The 26,245-nt window shown below is 38.2% G+C and overlaps 1 protein-coding gene across 4 annotated transcripts in view; it reads right to left on the bottom strand.

Moving 5' to 3' along the window:
- Positions 1–26,245, bottom strand: part of LOC111155077 (NIMA related kinase 10) — a 215,373-nt gene that overhangs the window by 72,453 nt on the left and 116,675 nt on the right. For all 4 annotated transcript variants that reach the window (XM_022515118.1, XM_022515115.1, XM_022515116.1 and 1 more), the window contains 2 exons: positions 10,367–10,496; positions 9,757–9,827 (listed from right to left, as the gene is read on the bottom strand). In XM_022515118.1, the coding sequence (XP_022370826.1) occupies positions 9,757–9,827; positions 10,367–10,496 (201 nt within the window). The remainder of the gene's footprint in view (positions 1–9,756; positions 9,828–10,366; positions 10,497–26,245) is intronic.

The following is a 26,245-nucleotide window of genomic DNA, read 5'->3' as shown; positions in this document are numbered from 1 at the left end:
TCTAGACACAATGGAATCAATTATCAAGATCATTGTTAGCATGTTTTAAGTACTTCTGGCATTTGTTATAATACTTTGTCTATTTTTAAAGTTTATGATTTTTTTTTTTAGATTTTATTTATTTGAAAGAGCAAGAGCTCGCCCATGAGAAAATGAGAGAAAGAGAGCACATGTGCACAAGTGGAGGAGGGGAGCAGAGGGAAAGAGAAGCAGACTCCTCACTGAGCAGGGAGCTGGACACAGGGCTTGACCCCAGGACCCCGGGATCGTGACCTGAGCTGAAGACAAAAGCTTAACCAGCTGAGCCACCCAGGCACAGCAATATTTTGTCTATTTTTCAAATTCAAAATCTCTAACTTCACTGAAGTCATGTTGCTTCTTAATAAACTTGAACTTATTTGGACTTTGGAAAAAAAGATCTAATTTTCACTTTTTGTATTTGATTTAGTGACCTATAGTTCACACAACTTTCACCTACACTGACATCTCCAGGAAAGATTTGAGAACTATTCACCACAGAAGTCAAAATAAGACTCTAACTTGTTAATTTGCTGATTACTCTTTGTTTTTTACTTGATTATGAGTAAAATATACATATCTTAGACATTATCATCATGCTTAATCTTTATGTTATTTCTCTCTAAGGCAGTGGGCTTGCACTATGGTTATGAGAAGTACTTACCCATCTGCTGAATTCATATTTAATGAAGTTCAGTCTATGCATTTATAACAAAGAAAGACAAGGCCAGCTACATTATTTTGGGGGTGCCCAGTAGAAAATGAAAGTGTGGGGCTCAGGCCAGAGTGAGGAAGTCAATCTCCCCTCCCATAGACCAGTGTCCTAAATCATGGTAGACAGGAGACTCCCAAGTGACTGCAAACTCCATGCCATCAAGATGCTCTTGGTACCTGGATTGGAGGTGGGCAAGAGGCCCCACTAAGCCCCCCACTGAGTGCACCCTGGTGCTACCAGCCTGGTTAAAGATGCCTTCCTTTTTGCCTCACCTCAAGATTCAGCAGGGTACATACTGCATCCTGATCCTCTCCTTGTCTGCATTCACAAACCCATAGGGGAGGAGGGTAAAGATGGAACACAGGCCTTCCCTGGTGACAGACCCAATCACCATACCAGCGAGAGAACAGTAGCAATGATGGGACAGGGTCAGGGAGATGGAGCTGGAGGCCAGGCAGGGGCCACAGGGCCAGGAGCAGATGGTTGAGAATCTATGTCAGAGAGATAAGAAGTTGGAGGGACCTCACAGTAATTGAGACTTCCAAGCCCCAAACATACATGCTTCTTGTATCATCAGACTTCATTTCCAAAACACAGAATATAAGAATTTCATGACTTTATATATATATATAAAACATTCTATCCAATAGCAGCAGAATACACATTTTTCTTAAGCACACATGGAATATTTTCCAGAACAGATCACATGAGAGACCATGAAACTAATTTCAGCAAATTTAAGAAGACTGACATCATACCAACTGTCTTCTCTACTACAATGATGTGAAATTAGAAATCAACAAAAGGAAAGTAAGAAGATTTTAAATTTGTGGAAACTAAACAATGCATTTCTAAATAACCTATGGGTCAAAGAAAAAATCAATAGGGAAGTAAAGAATTCCTTGAAACAAATAAAAAATGGAAAATGTAACATATCAAATTTTGTGCGCTGCAGCAAAAGCTGTTCTAAAAGCCCATAGCAATAAACACATATATTCAGAAATTAGAAAGATCTCAAATAAACAACCTAACTTTAGACCTCAAGGAACTAGAAAGAGAGAAACAAATTAAACTCAAAATTAGGAGAGAGAAGGCAATAATAACAGAGTATAAATAAATTAAGTAAATTAAGTAAAGTCCAGAAAAGCAATAGGAAGAATCAATGAACTAAAAGCTGGTGCTTTGAAAAAACAAATGGACAAATCTTTAGATAAGCTAAGGAAAAAGAGAGAAGACTCAAATTTAGAAATGAAAAAGGAGGCATCACAGCTGATACTACAAAAATATAGACAAGAAATGGATAAATTTCTAGAAACACACAATCTACCAAGACTGAATCAGGAAAAATAGAACATCTGGACACACCAATCGTGACTCAAGAGATTGAGTCAGTAAAACTCTCAACACAGGACACTCCAAGGCCAGAGAGCTTCACTGGTGAATTCTACCAAACATTTAAAGATGAATTAACACCAGTCCTCATAAGACTCTTTAAAAATATTGAGGAGAAGGGAACACTTCCAAACTCATTTACAAAACCAGCATTGTCTTGATACCAAAACCAGTTAAAGACACCACAAGAAGAGAAAATTATAGACAAATAGTCCTGATGAATATAGATGCAAAATTCTCAACCAAATATTAGGAAACAAAATTCAAGAATTCATTAAAAAGATTAAGCACTATGACCAAGTGGGATTTATCCCTGGGCTATAGGAGGAGTCAACACACACAAACACGTAATTTGTCACATCAGTAAAATGAGAGATTAAAACTATATGATCATCTCAATACATACAGAAAAAATATTTGACAAAATATAAAATCCCTTTATGATAAAAAACCCTTTACAGATTGGGTATAGAAGAACATATCTCAACATGAAAAAGTCCAAATACGACAAACCCACAGGTCACATTATACTGAATGGAGAAAAACTGAAAGTGTTTCCTCTGAGATCATGAGCAAGGCAAGGTTCCCTACTCTCATCATTCCTATTTAGTATAGAATTGGAAAAGTCTTAACTAGAGCAAAGCAAAGAAATAAAAGGCATCCAAATCTGGAAGAAAGAAGTAAGAATTTCTCTATTTACTAATGATATAATCTCACATATAAAAAAATCCCAAAGAGTCAATCAAAAAGACTGTTGGAATTAATCAATGATTTCAGGAAAGTGGCAGGTTACAAAATCAACTCACAGAAATCAGTGGCATTCTTTTATACTAATGATGAAGCATTGGAAAAAGAAATAAAACTATCTAAACCGCAATGGCATCAAAAATGATAAAATACTTGGGAATAAATTTAACGAAGGAAGTGAAAGATCTATACAACAAAAACTATAAGACTTGACTAAAAGAAACTGAAGAAGACAAAAACAAATGGAAATACATTTTGTATTCATGTTTTGGAGGAATAAGTATTGTTAAAATGGCCATACCACTCAAAGGATCTACAGATTTAATGCAATTCCCATAAAAATACCAAAGGCATTCTTCACAGAATTAGTAGAAACAATCCTAAAATTTGTGTGGAACCACAAAGGACCCTGAATAGCCAAAGCAATCCTGAGAAAAAAAGACTAAAGCTGGAGGTATCACACTTCCTGATTTTAAACTATACTACAAAACCATACTAATAAAAACACTATGGTACTGGCACAAAAGCAGATTCATAGACCAATGGAAGGGCATAGAGGGCCCAAAACTAAATCCCAGCATATCCAGTCAATGAATATTTGACAATGAAACCAAGAACAACCACTGGGGGAAAGACAGTCTCGTCCACAAACGGGGCTGGGAAATCTGAAGTATATGCAAAACAAAGCAAGTGGCCCCTGTCTCACACCACCCACAAAAATTAACTCAAAATCCATCAGAGACTTAAACCTAAGACTTGATATCATAGAACTCTTGGCTCAGTGGGTTAAAGCCTCTGCCTTCCGCTCGGGTCGTGATCTCAGGGTCCTGGGATCCAGCCCCACATCCAGCTCTCTGCTCGGCGGGGAGCCTGCTTCCCCACCCGCCCCTCTGCCTGCCTCTCTGCCTACTTGTGATCTCTGTCAAATAAATTAAAAAAAAAAAAAAAATCTTGAAAGAAGAAAGGGAAGGAAGAAGCTTCCTGATATTGGTCTTGGCAATGATTTTTTGAGTGTGATGCCAAAAGCACAAACAACAAAAGAAAGAAACAACAAATGGGACTACATCAAACTCAAAAGCTTCTGCACAGCTTTTGCTACTCAGTTAACAAAATGAAACAGCAGCCTATGGAGCAGATAAAATTTTTACAAACTACATATCAGAGAAGGGGTTACTATCCAAAACACATAAAGAACTAAACACAATTTAATAACACTTAAAAAAATAATTTGAGGGGCACCTGGGTGGCTCAGTCGTTAAGCGTCTGCCTTCGGCTCAGGTCATGATCCCAGGATTCTGGGATCGAGCCCCGCATCAGGCTCCCAGCTTGGTGGGAAGCCTGCTTCTCCCTCTCTCACTCCCCCTGCTTGTGTTCCCTCTCTCGCTGTGTCTCTCTGTCAAAGAAATAAATACAATATTTAAAAAAAATAATAATAATAATTTGATTAAAAATGGGCCAAACAAAATAGATATATAGATATTTTTCCAAAAGGGACTTCAAAATGGCCAAAAGGCACATGAAAAGATGCTCAACATCACTAATCATCAAGACGATGCAAACGGGGCACATAAGTGGCTGCTGGTTAAGTAGCTGACTCTTGTTTTTGGCTTAGGTCATGATGTCACGGTCACGAGATCAAGCCCTGCATTGGTCTCGGCACTCTGCACAGAGTTTGCCTCAGATTTTCTCTCCTTCTCTCTTGAGCCCGCTCTCTCTCTCAAACAAATAAATCTTAAAAAAAAAAAAAAAAGATTCAAGTAAAAACCACAATGAACTATCACCTTACACCTGTTAGGATGGCTATCATCAAAAGGAAAGGAGATAACAGATGATCGTGAAGATTTGGTGAAAAGGGGATATACACACACTCCTGGTGAGAATGTAAACTGGTCCAACCACTATGAAAACCAATATGGAGATTCCTTTAAAATATTAAAAAATAGATCTACGATATGACCCAGCAATTCTGTTTCTGGGAATATACCCAACAGCAAAGAAAACAGAATTTCAATGAGGTATCTGCATTCCCATGTTTATCGCAGCGTTATACACAATAGCCAAGATATGGAAACCCAAATACCCATTCTCATGTGAATGAATAAAAAAGAGGTGGTACATATATACAAGGGGATATTACCAGCCAGGAGAAAGGAAGATAGATTCCCATTTTTGACAACATACATGGAACTCGAGCACATTGTGTTAAGTGAGGTAAGTCAGAGAAAGACAAGTACTGTATGACAACACTTATATGGAATCTAGAAAAATCAGACCTATAAAAAAATAGAAAACAAATCGTGGTTACCAGGACATGAGCATTGGGGGGATAAGAATGATGGTGTCTAAGGGTACAAACTTGTAATGAGTCATAAACACATAATGGAGGTCTAATGCATTGAATAATGAATACAGCCAATGATATTGTAATATAATTATGTAATGTGATTAATATTGCTTCATTGGCAATCATATTATAATATATAAATATATTGAAGTGACACACTGTACACCATAAATTTACAAAATGGAACATGTTAAATTTACTTTGGGGAAATTTTTTAAAAAAGAGAAAACCAAAGAACTGAAGGTTGGGTGAAAAATGTAAAGATCCACTTGTCCTTAGAACTAGCCGAAAACATTAACTGTGCTAGTCATCATAACCGCCTCTGAAACAAAGCACCAGACGGCTTCTGCAACCAGGCACAGATAGAGAGATGTAAGGCAATTGGAAGATTTTGTGCATAAAAGGAAATGTTCTTCTCTTTTAGAAAGTAAACAGACAATATTCTCTGAACAGGGTACTGGAAGGTAAAAATAGTAATGCTGGTACTGGGCAGAGCAACAAAATGGATTTATTTTCTGCCCCAGACTCTTCAGTGTTGCTAAGTTATTCTCCCAGTGTAAAAGCCTGCTGGGAAAGAAAAGTTCCAGTGACAGAATGTGCTAATACACCACATGAACAAACAAGAAAAAGGAAAGATTGCATGTGAGACACACAACTGCACGCGCTCTACCCAAGTCGGGGTGTAGAAGGTGAAAATGAGAAGATGGAAAAGCAGAACAAGCAAGAAGATCATGTAACTGGAAACACCAAGTGTGAAATTAAGAATGAGTCTCGTGAACTTGCCCATCGATGGCTGTCTTGCATTTCAAAGGCTCTATCATGTTATTGGTAATCAGCTCTGAGCCTGATGATTTGCTGAGTCATAAATGATCATTAAGACTACTTTTGCCTTTATGTATTCCTTGCATTGATTTTCTGAAGAAAACAGGAAACTAAGAAAATAGAAGATTAAATTTGTTTCCTTATTCTTTTGAAACTTAATTTTTAAAGATTAAAAATCCAAAGCAAATTAAATATTTAATTGCATAAAATTCATGACTGAATTTGGTTTTATGTCAAATTTTCTAAAGATAAAACTTTGTGATGTGAACCCAGACAATGAGTCTTGAATAACCTTAAGTGAAAACCACATCTGCTATAGAATGCACAGTCATCTTCATGTATAGTCAGTTATAAAATTAAAATAAAATTATCAGTTCTTACTTATGGCATCTTAGTTATTTTGAATTGAAAGTGTCCTTATAGGGGCACCTCGGTGACTCAGTTGGTTAAGCGTCTGCCTTCAGCTCAGGTCATGATCCCAGGGTCTTGCAATTGAGCCCCATGTTGAGTTCCCTGCTCAGTGGGGAGCCTGCTTCTCCCTCTTCCTCTGCCACTCCCTACTCCAAACCCTGCTCATTATCACTCTCTCTTATGCTCTCTCTCAAATAAATAAAATCTTAAAACAAAAAAGCATCCTAACAAATATTTAATCTAGAGTCCCTTAATAGTGATCATTCATACCCTTAAACATTGTGGTGCTGGGGAACTCACTCTCCACCCCGCAGTCTGCCTTGCTTGGGTATCTACAATTCTGACACACACTTCTAATGACAAACTGACCTGAGCCTCCTTGGGACTCCACTCCATGGTCTTGGCTCCATTTTCTGAAGTTCCACAGAATAAACCCAATTGTTTTCACATTTTCAATGTCATTCCATTTTCATGCTTGTACCCCCAAACTTGTTAACTGCCAAGCCACCATGGAAACAGCTCCACTTCTCTCCATCAACAATACCACCACTCTAGTCAGAGCTGCCATCATGTCTTGGTGGACAGCTGGACCTGCTTTGCCTCCTGCCGCCATTCCCTGCTATCTATTGTCCACAAAGCAGCGAGGATGATCTTTGTTACAGAAGAAATTTTCTCTATATCCCACCTGTAAATAACCTTAAGTTTTCTCCTCAGTACTCTTGAAAAAAATTCAAAACCCTCAAGATGGCCTATCAGACGTAGTCAATCTGGCCCCATCAGCCTCCCCAGGCCCTAATCATTTTGGTTATTCTCTCCCTGACTTAACATGCTACATCTCCAATTTCTTCTAGTTCCTCAAACTAATAAGCTCTATGCTGGTCTGTGAAATGCTTCCTCTACTCTTTACTATTTGAGGATTAATGGTTGTTCAGGTCTCAGATTATAGGCTCTTTCTTCACAGAAACTTCCTAAAGTCCCTAGACTAGGCCAAGTCCTTCTGGAATCACTCATTGCTCATTCCCTTTACCATTCTTCATCTAGTTTATCATAATTTAATTTATATACTTAATTCCATAAATAGTAACACTACTATTATTAGCAATAATATCTAATTTTATTGAGGGTTCACTAAGTGCTGGGTATCATGCTAAAAGCACTGAAAGCATTATCTTATTTAATCTTCAGAACAACCCCGTGAGTGGTTACTATTGCTACCTGTACATCACAGATGAGAAAAGGGGATAGGTGGAAGAGTAGGGATTAAAATCCAGCTGATTCCACAATCTACTGATGTTCTTAACCTTTCCAAGTGATGTTGGTACCTGACTCCTCCACCAACTTGTTAGCCCCAGGCACATGGATACCAACAGCCAGGGAGCCTGTCAGAAGCAAATTAAGGTCCTGTTCGCCCAGTGCCACAAAATCAGAATAATGTCTCTGTATATTTTCACTGTGCCATCCCTCCCCTACTCTTTGTGATGCTCAAATACCTATGAAAAGAAGAAATTGAATGAGTAAATCTGGTATTCTTGTCTTGACATCTCTGGAGACTTCTTGAATTTTTGAGTCACTCTCCAGAAAACAAATAGCAGAGAACAGGTCCAAATCGTGGAGAGGAGAAATTTAAATACCTTTGTTTGGATTCATTAGCAACAGGGCATGATCTAATATATGCAGAATTCAGATTATTCAAAAAGGGGTTTCAGCTCATTTCTCCTAATATTAACAATGACAACTGCCAGTATTGTTTAAGATTTACCATTCAACAAGCTTTATGCTAAGTGATTTTCACAGTTACCTTGTATAATTATTACACCAGCCTAACTGGATGAGGGAATAGAGATGCAGAAAGAAGGGTCAAATGTTTGCTCAAAATCTGCAGTTAGTGCAACTCAGCCCTGGCTGGGCCTAGGCTCCTTAGAACTGTAGGACAGGATAGTGCTGGGCAAGGAAAGATTCAAGATATAACTCTACAAACTGTGAGGAGTACCTATTAATGCAAAACGATGAGCTGGGAGGAGAAAGTGAAGGGAATATATCTCTTACATTCCATCAGAGGTGGTGCTAAGTGCCAGGATAGATACAGAACCAAATTTATAGGCAAATGGGCAGGAGAATGGATAGGTATTCTATCTGGGTGACTCTGGGATTTCTATAATAAGGATTTGACTCAGCTCTATGGGGGAGGGAAGTAATCTTGAGCTAACTTAAGAGCATGTGTTGATATAGAAATAACAATCAGTCGGAAAACAAGTCATTTATTCATACAACCAGTATTTGTTAAGGGTTGATCTTGTCCCAGGCACTGCTCTGGGCACTGGAGAACTATGAACCAGACTGGAAAAGTCTCTGCTCTTGTAGAGTTTTCCTTTTGGTGGGGACAAGACAGGCAATAAAGAAATAGGTCTGCACATGCACACGCGTGCACACACACACACACACACACACACACACACACGTTTCTAACATGTTGGGAGATGGGTGCTGCAAGCTTTAGACAGCAGGCTAGGGGACAAAAAAGTGGAGAGCTGTGGGGGCATCAGAATGGGCTCCCTGATGATGGGAAATAACAGCAGAGACACAAAGGAAGTGGGGGCCTGTGCCACGCATGTACCAGAGGGAAGAGAAGTCAGAGAAAAGGGAAGAGAAGGATAAAGGGCAAGAGGCAGGCACATGCCAGGACTCGCATGGAGCTCCCTGTGGCTGGCAGCGAGGGAGCAGAAGGAAAGTGGGAGAGAAGGGTGACAAGTCAGCTGGGACAAGCCCTGTGAGGTCAGAATTTTGCGAATGCAACAGGAAATGACTTTCATTAAACTCCTACTATATTGATGGCTGGAGTACTTCTTTCTGACTTTCTTTGAAAAATTATTATACAACATAACATTACCAATTTAAAAATAGCAATGAAAAAGTGGTTGCAATTTTATCATCTAACATGGTCTTCTTTAGTTTCTAATGTCCTTGTCTAGTCTTTTCCAACATTCATGCATGTATTTACAGTTTTTATCATAGTTACAAACAGCTCTACATCCTGTTTGCTTCTTATCATCTTTGTTTTACAGGTTGATACAAAGCCTTCTGAATAATCATTCTAATGGCTGCATATTTCACGTGCATATACCACTTCCTCTTGGACACACTTCACTGGCTTCCAGATGGTCACCATTACTGGTGATGCACAAATATTTTTCTAGGTTTGGATTATTTGGGAGCCCTTCCTCTTCATGAATATTTACATAGTAAATCTGTAGAGATGAGAAGTATTTCTTGATAGTCCCTATGGGTTTGAAATGGTGAGAATGATTACCTGCTGATGGTATCTGTCACTTTCTCAGAGTAGATGCCTTCTGGCACCGGTTCATACACTGCCTCCACTATCTGCAAAACAGACAGACCAGCATGATGGACGTAAAGAGGCCATTAGTATGTACAATATTTGGCCACAACATGAAAGCTACTCAATGAGCATTATAACCATGCACAAATTTTAATCAGAAACAAAAACATCCCAACAAATAAAAAATTAACATCAATTAAGCAGCTCTTGAGCACAGATTGTATTCTTCAAACTGAGTTAAAGTTAGCCTCAGATCCCCAATAAATGAGTGTAGGATAATATCAAATGCTGATAGCAGGAAGTCCAAACCACAATTAAAAATAAAAGACCAAAAGTAATTTGATATATTTATTTGTATAATTTTCTATGATAAATGAAGACAATTATAGGGGGAATGCGCCATAGTACATGATGTATATTTAGAAGAAAGGGGAAAAAATGAACTGGATCATGTGGCCAATAAAACAATGTGCCTGCTTTTAATAGATGGTTTTATAAAAATCACAAATGTTCTGTTTAGGAAGAAAAGGAATGGCATTTTTAGCAACACAAGACCCTTTTGTCTCCCAACAGTGCTTACTTTTGTAGCCAGGGAGAGCATGTTGGTGCTATAGAAGGGGGGATTCAGAGTTGCCATCTGATAAAGGATGCAGCCGGCCGCCCAGACATCAGCCTTCTCCCCATACGGCTCACTCTTCAGTACCTCGGGGCTGAATTAAAACAAGGGTGTTAATAGATACTGAAAAAGGGAGAAGAAATCAGCACAGAAAAAGAGTCCAATTTTCAAGCAATACTTGGAGATATGAGAAAAAAGAACTGAAACTCTTCCTCACTGATTCAAGTAAACTTATTATAGAAAGTATCTTTGAATTCTCCCAGACTCAGATGAATCAAGAAGCACAATAATGCAATTCCATTTTAAGCACTAAATATCAATGAACCATATAAATATTGCCCATTAAATTTCCAAGGAAGTTTTTATTTCCAGAAACAATTACCCCTCTGTGGTAGATGGAACTGTTGGTCCCAGTTCTTTACCATTCTGGAGATTTTGTGCATCTCACTCTTACAATGACCTCTTGGTGAGCAGGATGCATTATCCACACCTGCCTCTGGTTTTGTTTTGTTACTTTGGCCAATGGAATATGGAAATGTCAGTGAACCAGACCAGAGCCTTTGTCTTAACAAATATTGAGCACTTTCATTTGTCCTTCTAGGAGATTCTGTCCATTACCAAGAGAAGACATATCCCAGTGACTGCTATCCCACCAGCTTGGGTCCAGCAGAAGATACATGAAGTAGATCTAACCCAGACGATGCATAGATCTACAGCCTGAAGAAGACCTAGACCTGTGAGTCTGACAATAAATGCTTATTGTTGAATGCCACCAAAATTTTTGTGACTTGTTAATCAGAATTATTATGGGAAAAACTGACTGATAAAGTCCCCTCTCCTTTGCTACTCAACTCTAGCCTATAAGGCAGGAAGAAGACCAAATCTAAATATGTTGCAGAAAATGACAACATCCATCAGGTTCATGTCTTCTGAAATTCCCTTTCCAATCTGGGCATGGAAGCTGTCAGCTTTTAAATAAACTTAAGCCATGAGAATTTACGGATTTGACGTTTTTTGTTGTTTGTTTGTTTTTTTTAATGAGGAGGCAAGTGAAGTTCCCTTGGATATTTTGGAGTAACATAAGTTTCCTCTATCATATTTGTAGAATGAAACTCGGTCAAGGGTTGAAGGCTTTTAATACCCACACATCCTAAATTAAATAGTTTAGCAATTCATTCTATGATGTATTTAGGACTATGTTCAGCCCTCTACATAAATAGAGGAGGGATTAAGAGTTAACTTTGATGGTGAATTAAGGTATAAAGAAACTGACAAACTGATATTAGAACAATTAGACATAATCAATGGTGACTATCAGGAATAATCAAGGAATTGTTCTTTTTGTGAGACTATGAATTCCTGATTTTAGATTTACATTACATGTTTGCAGAGGAAAAGTATGATTTCTAGGATTCTCAGCTGAGCATTTTCATTCTTGGTATTTTGAGTTCAATAATATGGCAATGGGGGAATTGGGAATGAAATTTCCAGAGCTCTGCTTTTTTTAACTGTATAAAAAAGTATCTCCTGTTGTCACCTGGTCAACTGTTCACATTCAAAAAATGAATTAACAAAAAATAATGTCCTCTACAGAAAAAAAAAAAAAAAAAGTCTTTGGTTCCCCACAGGCAAATTTCTCAGGTTTTAATCTACGGAGAACTCAGAGGGTTTGTTTCACATTTCCAAAAGCTCATGAAGCAGATGCTGTGAGTGTTCTACCCATTTCCCCTCAGACCCTTTTTCCATTTCCTGTTCCTGGTATGCTTTCATTCTCAACAGCCAGCAACTGTATTTCTTCAGAGGAGAGCCTTCATTTCTTCTGAAAAAATAATTACTCCACCTGGGGGAAAACACTTGTAACAACAGAGTTTACTCAGTTGATTGTTCTCATCACTTCACCTCCTCCTCCCTCTCAGTGGAGACCACAAACTCTTCTTATTCCCACAGGTGTGCCCCTTTGCACTGTGGCTTTGCAACTCCCATCCAGTGCTGGAGTCTATTTCTCTACGCATTGAATCTGGACTTGATATGACTTGCTTTGGCCAAGAAGATACCAATGAAAGTGATACAAGGAGAGACTTAAACTTATTCTTTGGGGCTTTTTCTTCCTTCCTGCTCTTGAAAACCCTATGAACACAACCAGGTGATTCAGGCCAGGTCTGCCTGCTGGATGATGATAATATATGACCAATTACCTCCACCACCAGTACATACAGACAGTTAACCATAAGACATGTGAGTGAAGCCATTGGAAACCAGGTGACCGCAATGCATACTGAGCTCATCCAATACACTGATCAGCAGTCCTCACTGGGACCAGCCCAATTCACCAACACACAGTGTATTGATTAAAAAAAAAAAAAAAAAAGTTTATTGTATTAAGCCACTGAGTTTTGAGGCAGTTTGTCAAAGCTAAATGATATAATAGCTTTCATCAGATTTTCAAAGCTGTGCATGAACCCCTGAAAAAAGACCAAGAATTACTTCTCCGAAAAAGAATAAGAAAGGGAAATTAAAGACAAACAACGCAGTTGCCAACTAGCATTTTTCTTCCAGGATAAACTTCAACTATCCTCTAAGGTAAGAATTGCATAATTAAAACCAAAAGCAATGACAAACAGAATACAGAGTCTGATTTCTAGAAGCCACAACAAAATGTTCTGTTACGGTTGGAATTGTGTCCCCCCCAAATTCGTATGTTGACGTCCCCATCCCACTACTCCAGAATGTGACCATATTTTAAAGTAATTTGGTATGAGATGATTAAGTTGAGAAGATGCCACTGTGATGGGCCCTAATCCAATATGACCAGTGTCCTTGCGAGAAGAGGAAGAGACACCATTAGCGTGCACGTACAGAAGAACAACCACGTGACAACGCAACAAGAGGGTGGAATCCGGGTCCCCAAGGAGACTGAACTGGCCTACACTTTGATCTTGGACTTCCAGCCTTCGGAAGTGTGAGAAAATAAATTTAAGCCACCGCCACCTGGTCTGTGGTATTTTTGTTATGGCAGCCTTAGAAAACTAGTCCAGGTTCTATGAGAAAACCTACTTACGTTTTTTCACCTTCAAAAGAACCCAGCCTTTGGGAAATATGACTAAAATCATTGATTCAATCACAACTTACAAATATCATATAACGTTTTTGGTGGTTATTATTTAGAAAACACTTGAAAAATAACTTGTTGTCTTTCCAATTTCTCTGCTTAAGGTGAGCCCATCCACATTTATAAAAATACAGAGATTTATAGCTAGCAATGCTTCATTTAAAGGAAAGAAGTTAAGTAGTATACACACACACACAATTTAAAATGGGTTTTCTTTTTTCCAAACAAGAACATTACTCTGTATTTTAAAAATGGTTATTTCTATGTGATCCAGTCATCCAAAATCTTTTAGTGACAAAATAAAACATAACTTAGGTGATACTAAACAAAAATAGGGGTTCTTTTGGCCAAGGTTAAAATATTTGCAATTAAATGTGTAAAAATTACATCCATTGTCAGTTGTATGAAAGTATTTATTTTTATTATTGCTGATATAATACACAACATGGCATTGTATCTAATATAAAGCATGTATTACAGACTTGAAATTTGTTAAAAGCAGATCACAAGTATTCTCACCATACACACAAAGAGGTAACTATGTAATTGAATTTAAATAAAATAAAATTTTAAAAAAGAGGTAACTATGTGAGGTGATAGATATGTTACTTAGCTTGATTGTGGTAATTATTTCACAATGTGTGAGTACACTGAAACATCACATTGTACACCTTAACTGTATACAGTTTTTAACTGTTAATAATCAATCCTTCAACAGAGCTGGAAAAAATTTTAAGTGAAACCAGAGGTAGTAAAGAGTTAAGTGGATGGTAAGGAACAATGTGTATTTATTATAAATATTTTAATAAATAAGTAAACATAACTCATAATCAGCAGCCTTTGAGATGGGGGGGGTGGACACTAAACACGACCTTTGCTTTACAAAGTCATAAATTATTGATAGTGAAAATAAGGCAGAAGAAAGATGAGGTTGGAAGGATGCTTAATTTAATTTTTTAAAAAGATAAACTTTTGTTTAGATCTTAAAATTCTACCACTAAACCTTCACTGATATATAAACAATTAAGTTGCTAATTGTCAAGTATTCTTATTTACTAAGTGAGGTAAACAAGAAAAACAGTGGACCTTGATGTCTTTTAAACATTTTAAAACATGAATATTTTGATAACTTTTAAGTAATTTAACAATATGATGATTTATGTACGTTTGGAGGGGGATCTTTTTTCCTTTAAACAGACAAAGTCAACGAAACTAGATAACAGATGTCAAAAGGTTTTTGTATATAGGTAAGTATATTCTTCTTTCCTGCAATCGTCATATTATCATGCTTGTTTTTGATTATTGGGCTCACTCCAGCATGTGTACTAAAATTAGAATGATGGACTGAAGCCTGACATCTGCACAAGGATGACATGCAAATTTGTGAAGCATTCCATGCTTTGGAAACAGTAAGATGATAGGAAAAAGGTACTGTACATTAGGACTATCCTTTAGTCAAGAAAGTTGTTTCCTCTAGGGGTAAAGAGTAAAAATTCTGATCCTGCTATATATCTATTCTGGAATTAGCAGTTAGCAAAAGCCAGATTTCTCACAGTTGGAGAGGGACTCTACAGATAAATGAGGAAAAAAGTGGTTAGATGTACTCTACCAAAGGTATTAAAATAGAGTTGGAGACAACACACTGAACTCATGTTTAGCCATTATTAGTAACTATGGTTGCATATAGAAATAGTTTAGATAGCTGTATATACACAGGTCAGTACACACATATACATATATTTCCTTGCTCTGACAGCTAAAGAGGCCTGGAAATGACAACATCCCAGTAGCAATGAACACTCTTAGCACCAGATCTTGGTTGGTTCTTTCTTTTTTTTCTTCTTCTTTTCTTTCTTTCTTCCTTTCTTTCTCTCTCTCTCTCTCTCTCGAGTACTTACTTACATTTTTTCACCTTCACCTTCTCGAGAGAGAGAGAGAGAGAGAGAGAGAGCACATGAGTGTTGGGAGGGACAGGCAGAGAGGGAGAGAGAGAATCTTAAGCAGGCTCCACACCCAGAGCAGAGCCTATCACAGGGCTCCATCTCACGACACTGAGATCATGACATGAGCTGAAATCAAGAGTCATATGCTTAACCAACTGAGCCACCCAGGTGTCCCCAGATCTTGGTTTTTAATACAATTCTCTAATAAAAAGAATCAGGACTCCTTGGAGAAATGCCTGATTCTAGGACAGGGGGAGGATATATACACTAAATGAGCCTGGAGAATCTTGTATTGCCAGGAAGTTAGGGTTCAAAAGGAAAAAAACAAAAAAAAACAAACAAAAAAAACAACTTCTAATGATGAGGTTATGTCAAAGGGACACAGAACACAACCTAAAGTGCTCCCAGTGACCAAATGTGGAACAATTTGAGCAGCAAAATAAATAGAATTGTGTATTAGTCAGTTTGAGGTACCATAACAAAAGACCATAGATGGAATGTCTTAAGCAAGAATAAACAGGAATTTATTTCTCACAATTCAGAAAGCTGGGAAGTCTAAGATCAAGGTACTATCCAATTTTGTCCCCTCATAAGGGTCCTCTTCCTGGCCTGCAGATGGCCATCTTCCTGCTGTATCCTCACGTGGCTGGGAGGTGGAGGAAGGGCTGTGCTGGGGGTGACTGATATTCTTAGAAGACCACCTCATGAGGGCCCCATTTTCCTGACCTCATCTAAACCAAGTACTTCAAGGCCTATCTCCAAACACCATCACAGGACCTTCAGAAAACTAGTTTTCACCTAAATCCAGGAGGTAAAATTTCAGAGAGACTACGAGAAACTGCTAATTTCAGAAGGCATTCCAGGGGGTTGAAGCAGAAGAGCAGGGCAGAGGGGAAGGAATGGTGGTCAATGACAGCCAGTGGAGAAGAGACCCAGGCATGGTCAGGGATAACAACCCTCCCATCCTCTCTGATAGTAGTGGCCCAGCTGGGTCCTTAAGCCTCGTCTCTCCAGCTCTAGGCCACCCTCTCCACAACCACTAAAGTGACCTTCCCCTAACAGAAAGCTGATCCCTTCACCACTGCCAGGGAACAGATTATGTTCTGCCATTGTCCTGTGAGTCTCAATCATTAAAAACCACAAAAACAAATAATGTAAAATCCTTCCTTGACCCCAAGTCCTCCTGTGAGTACCACTTTTTTCTTTCAAGCAAAGTCTTTTGAAAGAGTAATTCCTGTTGGCCCTCGCAATTCCTCACCCACCATCCATCATTCAACCCAACTCTAGTCCAGCATCTGTTCCTATCTTGCCATTGGTAGGGTTTCCCCTTAGAGCATCAGTGGATTACTAACTGCCTCACTTGTTTTAGGTGACTTCCCATCAATTTTTGACACTATCAACTAAAACTTACTTGTTGAGACATTATTTTCTTCATTTATTCAATAAACTGCTCTGGAGTACCAGGCACTGTTCTACCTGCTTAGAATACATCAACAAAAGCACTGGCCCTCATGGAGCTTGCCTTCCAGTAAGAAACAGGGAGCAGGGAAGATAAAAAGCACAACACAATGATTAAAAACTAAATTATATTATATAGTATTTTAGTAGATGATAAATGCTATAGAAAATGGAAAACCTGGATTAGAATAAAAGAGTCAGGAGTAATAAAAGATGGGGGCAGGCAGGCTGCAATATTACGAAGGGTAGTCACTTCTGTCCTCTCAGTCCCCATATAATGGCACTTTTTTCTTTCATCCAGGTGCTAAATGATGCTTTTCTTCTCACTCTTCACTCTCTCCTTGAATAATTTCTTTCACACCTAAGTCTTCCGTTAAAACCATATGTGGACAATTTCCAGATCTAACCGACAGCCACAAGCCCCTCAGACACACATACCTCATCACAAGCCCCTCAGACACACATACCTCATCACACAGTAGCTCTGTTACAAACCACCGATTCTTAGGATAAAGTCCTGGACTCTGAATGATTTGTCTATTCTACCAAGCTGAGAACACAACCAATGTCAATAACCCTCACATTTTCTGGAATTTCTTTTTTTGGCAGGGGTGGGGGGGGGACAGAGGGAGAGAGAGAGTCTGAAGCAGGCCCCACACCCATCGCGGAGCCCTACATGGGCCTGATTTCAAAACCCTGAGATCATGACCCAAGCTGAAATCAGGAGTTGGCCACTTAACCAACTGAGCCACCCACGTGCCCCTCTTGAATTTCAAGGGCTGTTTCTGAGGTGTAGCAAAAGGGCCAAGGTATCTCTGCGGAGAAAGGCCAGAGCTTCTGTACCAGGGAGATAGTTAGCATCAGGGAGCTATCTTAAACCCTGGGGTCTGTTTTCTTCGTAATTCCTGGTGGGACCTGTGACTATTTTTGCCCCAACATTACCTCCTGATGCAAACATTTCTTTTCATTTTTCTACTTCCATTTCTGCTTCCATTTGCACGTCAAAGAATCCTTTGGGGCTGGCTACTCTGCATCCCACTGAACCTTTCTCATCTCAAGATCCAATGTTTCCACAGCATCTGCCACTTCAGATTTTATCCCTAGTTCCTGGTGTGTCCACCATTATCACTCTAGTAACCCACAGATAAACTTAACCTGTCAAAGGCTAGTACTTGCCACAGAAGATAAACTTAAAATACGTGACAACTGTGAGTTCATAAGAATGAGCTTATATACAGCACTAATGAGCAGAAAGAAATTCTAGAGCTGAGGGAGATTCATTTATTGAAAGGCATGGGAAACTGGGGAAGAAATTAGAATTTTTAGAGAAATTGAAAAGCTATTATTGAAATGTATCTCATTGGCAAGATAATGATGTCGCATCTTAGAAGTGGTGTTGGGAGACATCGTAAAAGAAAATTTTGCCTAACAAATATTAGAAATTACTAATAAAAGAATCTTGAGTTGTTTAGGACACAGTTAAGGCTAAATGTTTAGAGATAAGTTTCTTGTATGAAATAATTCACCCAATAATATTTGCTTCACTGGGTAAGGATAGAAAGGGATTTTTGCATCCCACTGCAATATATTAATTCTAAGTCTATTTAAAAAGTACATTTAGTTCTCAGGTTCTGGCCATCAAACTTTCATTTCCCTAGACTGCCTTAAAGAAGAAGGAGAAAGAGAATGAATTTATCATTGTTAAGTGAAAAAGAAACAAAAATGTAAATTTTAAAAGAATATAAACTATCTGTCTGGGAACACAAGATCCACTATTTGCTCACTGAAGAGGCAAAAGTCCCTATGAATTCGTGAGGACAAAAATCTGACCTGAAGTGACATAATTAAATGTATAGGCCAACAATTATAGTTTGTTGAGGCTGAAAAGCAAATTATGCTCTATCTTAGGATGATTCAATATAAAACGTTTAGCAATAATAGGATGGATAAAGTGGATGTACCCACACAAATGTGTGTGTGTGTGTGTGTGTGTGTGTGTGCATGTCTATCATTGCTAGAGGTGGGTAAATGTTGCTGAGAAATAGCTCAAAAACCCATCATTATGGTGGGATGGGAATCAATGAGAATGAACGGAAATGAGGGAAGTTGGGAGAACCCAGAGGAAACAAATGGCTAGGGGCATTTTCTGGAGGATGAGCAATGTGATACTCAGATACCCAGTGAGATAAGCAGAGCTTAGCAAAAAGCACTCTAGGCAGAATGATGTATGCATCTGCAAGATCCTTCCATGTTCTGATTTTTTTTTCTATGAGACCCTGCTTATTAAGTCCCTGCAGGCATAGGTAGAATATGGTCTAGTCCCTCTAGAGCCACAGCAGTGAAAGGGCATTCCATCAGCCCAGTGGGTTTCCCACTATGCAAGGGTGAATGGAGTGAGTTGAAGGGGAGACAGAGACTGGGGGAGCTGCCACTAATGTGACAGCCAAGGAAACTGGGAGAAACGGAATTCCACAGGATTGACTGGGTGTGAGAAGGAGAATAAGAAAAGGGAAGACTCTTCATTTCCAGGCTTCTAAGTGTCTGGCTTGAATGACAGAGTGGGTATCAGTATCATTAACATAGATACAGGGGGAACAGGTGTGGGAGAAGAAACTAGAACAGTTTGGAATATATTAGTTTATGCCTATGAGATCCAAAGTTGAGGATAGCCAATGGGTAATATCATTCTGGTTATTAATAGTCACTTAAAGTCTTATCCTCAGAGGTTCTGAACTCTCATATCACAGAAATTTCTCCATTCATAGAAGCCTGCTGCTGTTAAGCAGATAAACAGATTTGATACCTAAACAGTTCCAATAATGTTCTAAACACAGACTTCTTTTAGAGTGGAAAGAGAATTGGATGACGCATTCAAGAACCATGGAATAATATACTATGACTGAAGAAAACCTTTATCACAAAATTTAGGGCCTGCCTGATCCTACATTGCATCTAGGATTGGCAGTTTTAGCCAATAAAAATCCAAGACAATCAGTTAAATGTGAACTACTAAAATAATGCAATATTTGGGACAAATTTATACTAAAAAAATACAATACCTGGGACACAAACTGAAAAATTCCTTGTTGTTTATCTGGAATTCAAATTTTATTTGGCATCCTGTATTTTATCTGGCAACCCTAGTTGGAATGTTATTTGTGTACTCTCTGTTGTTTCTGTTTAAGTCATCCTTCTTATAGAAAGGCATACCAAAAGCTATTTACATATTAAGTATGGTTTTCTTCACTTACTTTATAAAAATAATGAAAGCACTATATTTATATGGCATTTGGGACATTTCTCAAAAAGTACCACATTTCTCTCATGTTACATGGAGACATGTATTAATGTGTCTTAACACCAATGAAATCAATGATTTGAAAGTTCTTTTGAAGTACAAAACACATATGAATATATGAAATATTAAATCCAGACCCGATGAACATATCTTATCTATAAATGATTTAGTTAAATAATAAATACACTGGACTATCATAATAGCCTCATTAGTTCCATGGTCAAGGTAGGCCAGGGCTGGTTCCTAGACGCCAAACCTTCTCATTGGGTCACCTGCCTCCTATGGATAGGGTTCAGGGAGATACATGATTTAGGCCCCTAAGCAGCATTTTATAAGCTAGAATGGCAAGACACTCGTTGGGTATCTTCATCAATATACTTTCCATGAACGAGCAGTAATGACTCTTAAAACTGACCCATCATTTCACTGACTAATGCAATACTTCTTTAAACCAGGGAAACATTTATATGTAATGTATCTAAAACTCAAGATAGTACAAAGACTAAATAGATTGATGCTGTCTTATGCAGAATAGGAACTCTGAATACCAGTGTGGCTGTTGATCTGCCTTTAACTGATGTGATGTTTTAACTGGAAAATGAAAAGTCAAGTTAGACTCAATTTTCATTTCCCCACTAGGGTCAGCAGACACTGCCCAGGTAGCACAACTGATTCCAGATCCTTTTATATGACACTGCAATTCACTGCAGCACAGAATCTGTTCATGAGACACTTATGTGCAAATGTCATGAAAAATCCTATATGCTGTACAAATGCAAAGTGCCATCATCATCATCATCATTCTTTATTATATAGGGAAATCTGGCACCTTTCGTGAGGACTGTGTCAATAAGTTAGGAAAAAAAAACAGGCATCACAGCAGATGTGGTAGTGAAGATGGGACCATCATATTTCTGAATCCTGAAGACAGATGTCTGACTGGACAACCAAACGTCTATTTGACCTTTGGCCTGTTCAAGTCAAAGTCAAATAGGCCAAGAAATTTTACCTCTCTCAGTGAAAAAAATGTGGTAGTGCTCACTGTGCTGTCAGGCTATCTTTTCCACCGGGTCCAATTTGAGAAAAGTATGTGTGATCTCGAAACACTAGTGGTGGCCTACTCTTACCCTATGCCAGCCTCCCTCCAGATCTTTGCCTCTAGTTCATGGCAACACTTATCTAGCACGTTCACTCCCTCCACCACCAAGCAAGGTCAGCCTTTATTACATAGATCAGGTTCTACCTATCACATGAAACTTTCTCTTACTGAGCCAGCAAACATGGACGGCCTGACACCAAACTGAAAACGCACTATAGCCCGTACTCTGCCCTAAACGTACTTTCATCAACTCAACAAACATGTATTGAACACCTACTACATGCCAGCCACTGTTATAGATGTTGAGACGTAGCAGTGAATGAAACACACCCAAAACCCCTGGCCTTACAATATTTATGTTATGCTAAGGGAGACAATGAATATATAAGTAAATAAATACAAATTTATTAAGTGCTATGAAGAATACAGATGTTATTTAAAAGTGAAAGTATATTTCATGAGGTAGCATTTAACTGTTGTGTGGCATCGAGCAGCTATTCGACCTTTGGAGGGTCTCAATTTTTTCATCTCTGTAAGAGAGATTTGTAAGATCTATTCCTGTTTTGAAATGCTGCTTCATCAATTAAGGTTTAAAAACATGTTAATGACAGATATACACACAGTTTTATAAGGAAGATTAAATTTGTTTTTCAGTATGACCTAAACACTGGGGATAGAGTCAACATTATGTTCAAAATTAGAGCGCTTGCTACTCAGAAACAAATCTGTGCGCAAATAATTTTTGATGATATATTACTTTTGCTACACTATTAAAACCTGTTTTTTATTTAAGATTTTTTTTAAAGATTTTTACTTATTTATTTGATAGAGATCACAAGTAGGCAGAGAGGCAGGCAGGGGGGGGAAGCAGATTTTTCTTAAAGATTTTATTTATTTATTTGACAGACAAAAATCACAAGTAGGCAGAGAGGCAGGCAGAGAGAGAGGAGGAAGCAGGCTCCCTGCCGAGCAGAGAGCCCCATGACCTTAGCCGAAGGCAGAGGCTTTAACCCACTGAGACACTCAGGTGTCCCATTATTTAAGATTTTTAAACAAAATAAAGGATTTTTTAATTCTTTTTTTTTTTTTAAGATTTTATTTATTTATTTGACAGACAGAGATCACAAGTAGGCAGAGAGGCAGACAGAGAGAGAGAGAGAAGCAGGCTCCCCACTGAGCAGAGAACCTGATGCAGGGCTCTATCCCAGGACCCTGAGATCATGACCTGAGCCAAAGGCAGAAGCTGAACCCACCGAGCCACCCAGGCGCCCCAGATTTTTTTAATTCTAAAAGATAACTAGCACATATTTCAAAGTCACTTTTAAGAATTCATCGTTTTAAAAAAAAGTTTTTATTTATTTATTGGACAGTGTAGGGATACAGAACACAAGCAGGGGGAGTGGCAGGCAGAAGCAGGCTTCCAGGGGCCCCAAGAATTCATCCTTTATAATTGTAGATGTGTTGGACTGAATCCTCACTGTATTTCCTCATAAAATGCTCAGCAAATAGATCCGAAATCTCTAATCTTATGTGACTGAAGAAGAAAACCAAAGCATTCCTCTTTCATCTCTTAAACAGAAGTTCTCTAACTCTGAATGAGTTACAAATGAAAAATCTTTGCCGTGGCCTTTGGCAGCCTTTTCATGATTGATTTCACTCTGTCCCCCTGTTCTTGATAAGTGACTCATTTGCTAAACCCCAACAAAGAAAGCTATCAATAACAACAGAGTCACTGTGATTTGGGGAGTACAGAAAAGCCTCTTTCACCCACAGTACCTTCCCTGAGGCCAATGTCTGCATCTCACAATTAGAGATCTCTTCTTTTGTGTTAAACACCGGAGATGTTCCCAGGAAATTGATAAGGAGAAATGACAGAGGAGAGATGAAAACACAGGGCATCAATGGCCATAGTACTGATAAACTGGTTGACAGTGAGCTAAAGGCAACAGCCTGATAGACGGAGCTCAGGGCCACATGGGAAGTTTCTCTATACTACAGTTCCTAGATTAGAGTATGAAATGAAAACAGAGTAGAAGAATATGGAAGGAAGAGATTCCAAAGAGAAAGGGAGACAGAACTAAGTCATGTTTTACAACTGCTCTTTGCTGACTATAACTCTGATAGGACAAAAGAAACTGTTTTCCTTCATACATGGTTTTGCTGACATTCTGCTCTGCCATAACTGGTTATTGTCTCTATTAACCTGACTAAAATTAAGGTTTAAAATAAATAAATAAATAAAATAATAAGTTAAAATAAATAAATAAAAGCAATTGTTCACTGGATAACTCCTAGATTTCTGTGTAAAAGTTAAAGAATGAGGGTCCATTTTTACTACCATTTTATCCACACTAAATTGCTAATTTCCTTCTTCCTATAAGCAAAGAGCTAAATGGTCTATCTAAACTTTTCTCTCATTCAAGTCACTGAAATGCTAGGCAGGCAGCTTTTGCTTTCTTTAGAAGCATCAACCTTGAAAATTTCCATATTCCCAACTCCCAAAACCACTGAAACTAATTTTAACAATATGAAACGTTTATAAAAATAATCCTTCTTCTCTCTTTTATACACAATAACTAGAGATATTCAAAACAGGAAGCACTTCATTCAGTACCAAATCCATTGTGTTCCATTTAGGAATTAACTGTTATCTGTGTAGTCCATGGGATACCAGCTCTCTATGGAGAGAATAAATCAATTTAGCAATGAACCTGGTGTGGCTGAATGGAATGACACCTTGACACTGTGGGACTGTGGAAAATTAGCTATCTTCTTTGTGCTTTGTTTCCTTCCCAGTACAACAGGAAAATGACCTGTCAAGTATGTTATAAAGATTGCCAAATGCAACACATTTTTAAAATATAAGGTACAGGGATACCATATTCACTCAAATAATTTCTACTCCTCCCTTTCCCTCAAATGTTATAAGTTTAAATAGGGGAAAGAGAGAAAGAGAAACAGAAAAAGTGAAATAAGGATTCTACTTTGCTTTGTTACTACATTTAGAGATTGTCACCTTAATTTATTGTACCAACACTGAAAGGTTCAATGCTTTTAAGTTGATTACTCAATCTGTTTCCTTTCCTTTTTCCTGCCTCACATTGAGGTCTTTTATCCATTTCAAGTTTATCTTTGTGTACGGTGTAAGAGAATGGTCGAGTTTCATTCTTCTACACATAGCTGTCCAATTTTCCCAGCACCATTTATTGAAGAGACTGCCTTTTTCCCACTGTATATGTTTTCCTACTTTGTCGAAGATTATTTGACCGTAGAGTTGAGGGTCCATATCAGGGCTTTCTACTCTGTTCCACTGGGCTATGTCTTTTTTTGTGCCAGTACCATGTTGCCTTGGTGATCACAGCATTGTAGTAAAGCTTGAAATACAGCAATGTGATGCCCCCAGTTTTGTTTTTCTTTTTCAACATTTCCTTCGCAATTCGGGGTCTCTTCTGGTTCCATATAAATTTTAGGATTGTTGTTCCAGCTCTTTGAAAAATGCCATTTTCAAATTTATGAAAAGAATAAACTAACAAGCTTTGTGAATGGGTTCATTGTCTAGGAAAACAGTTCATACTAAAAGGAGGGCTCTTAATCGTCAATGAAAAGGCAAAGAATTCCAGACAGAGTCATTACAAATTCAAGACAATAAGAAATAATAAAAGTGACTTTTTTGACTTTTTTGTCAAAACAAAAATGATAATTTATAATACTAATATGAAACAAAGGAAAGGGGACAAGCAAACAAAAAAGTATTTAGTACAAGGATAGCCACTGGTCACTGATGAAAGGTAAAATTGAAAATAAAGATTCATGAATCATAACATATTTGCACTAAACTGCATAAAAATTAACAAAATAGGAACTGTTATAAATATAAAGACCACTATTATGTAATGATGCATGCCCCCAAAATTCATTATGTTGAGATCACAACGATAAATGTGATGGTATTAAGAGGGGAGTCTTTGGGAGGCGGTTAGGTCATAAAGTCAGAGCCCGCATGAATGGGATTGAATGAGACTTAGTGTGACATTTTCAAAGAAACCCCAAAAAGCTCTCTTGCCCCTTCAACATATGTTGGAAACAGTAAGAAGATAGGTCTCTGTGAACCAAGAAGCAAGCCTCACCAGACACCAGATCTGCCCGTGCCTTGATCTTGGATTTCACAGCCTATGTAACTGTAAGAAATAAATTTCTGTTGTTTATAAACCACTCAGTCCATGGCATTCTCTTACAAGCCTGAACTAAGATAACCACTAAAAAACAAACAAACAAAACACAATAGTAGATGGAGATTTTTACACACCGATTTATCACTGACATAAATAAGGATATAGAAGATCTGAATAATTTGTCAATAAATATAGCCAGATAAACATATATTGAGCTCTGCAAGCTAAAAATAAAATACAGTGTTTTCAAAGAATCTACAAAACTTCCATAAACTTAACTATATTTTATGTGTGGCAGACTAATCCTGGGGGACTTGCTGACAAAGCACTTTTACTGGTAAGCATGCCATTGTATACTCCTTTCAAACATTATTTCTGGGCTTGGCCATGTGATTGGCATTAGCCAATGAGACATTGGCGAGTGTTATGCTAACAGATGTTTGGTAAGTGCTTGTACATGGAGGCTATATTTTTGTAACTCTAACTCTTGAGATAGTCCCTCTCAGCTCTCAGCCACTATAATGTAGGAAATGAAACCTGATGTAGCCATCAGATTTACATGATGTAGCCATGTGAAGAGAACACATGGAAGTAAACCAAGGACCCCATATCCCCAGGTGAGCTCCCAGCAAATGACCAGTACCAACCATCATTGGAAGCGATTTCTCCTGTGCTAGTTGAGCTGCCTAGTTGATGCGGTATGGAGCAGATATAAGCTATTCTCAAAAAGCCCTGACCAATTTGTAGAATTTGAACAAATACTA

Source organism: Enhydra lutris, unplaced genomic scaffold (assembly GCF_002288905.1).
Source record: "Enhydra lutris kenyoni isolate GAN:26980312 unplaced genomic scaffold, ASM228890v2 scaffoldscaffold39, whole genome shotgun sequence".
NCBI lineage: Eukaryota > Metazoa > Chordata > Mammalia > Carnivora > Mustelidae > Enhydra > Enhydra lutris.
The sequence above is the reverse complement of the archived record's forward strand: the minus strand, read 5'-3'. Positions and strand labels throughout refer to the sequence as shown.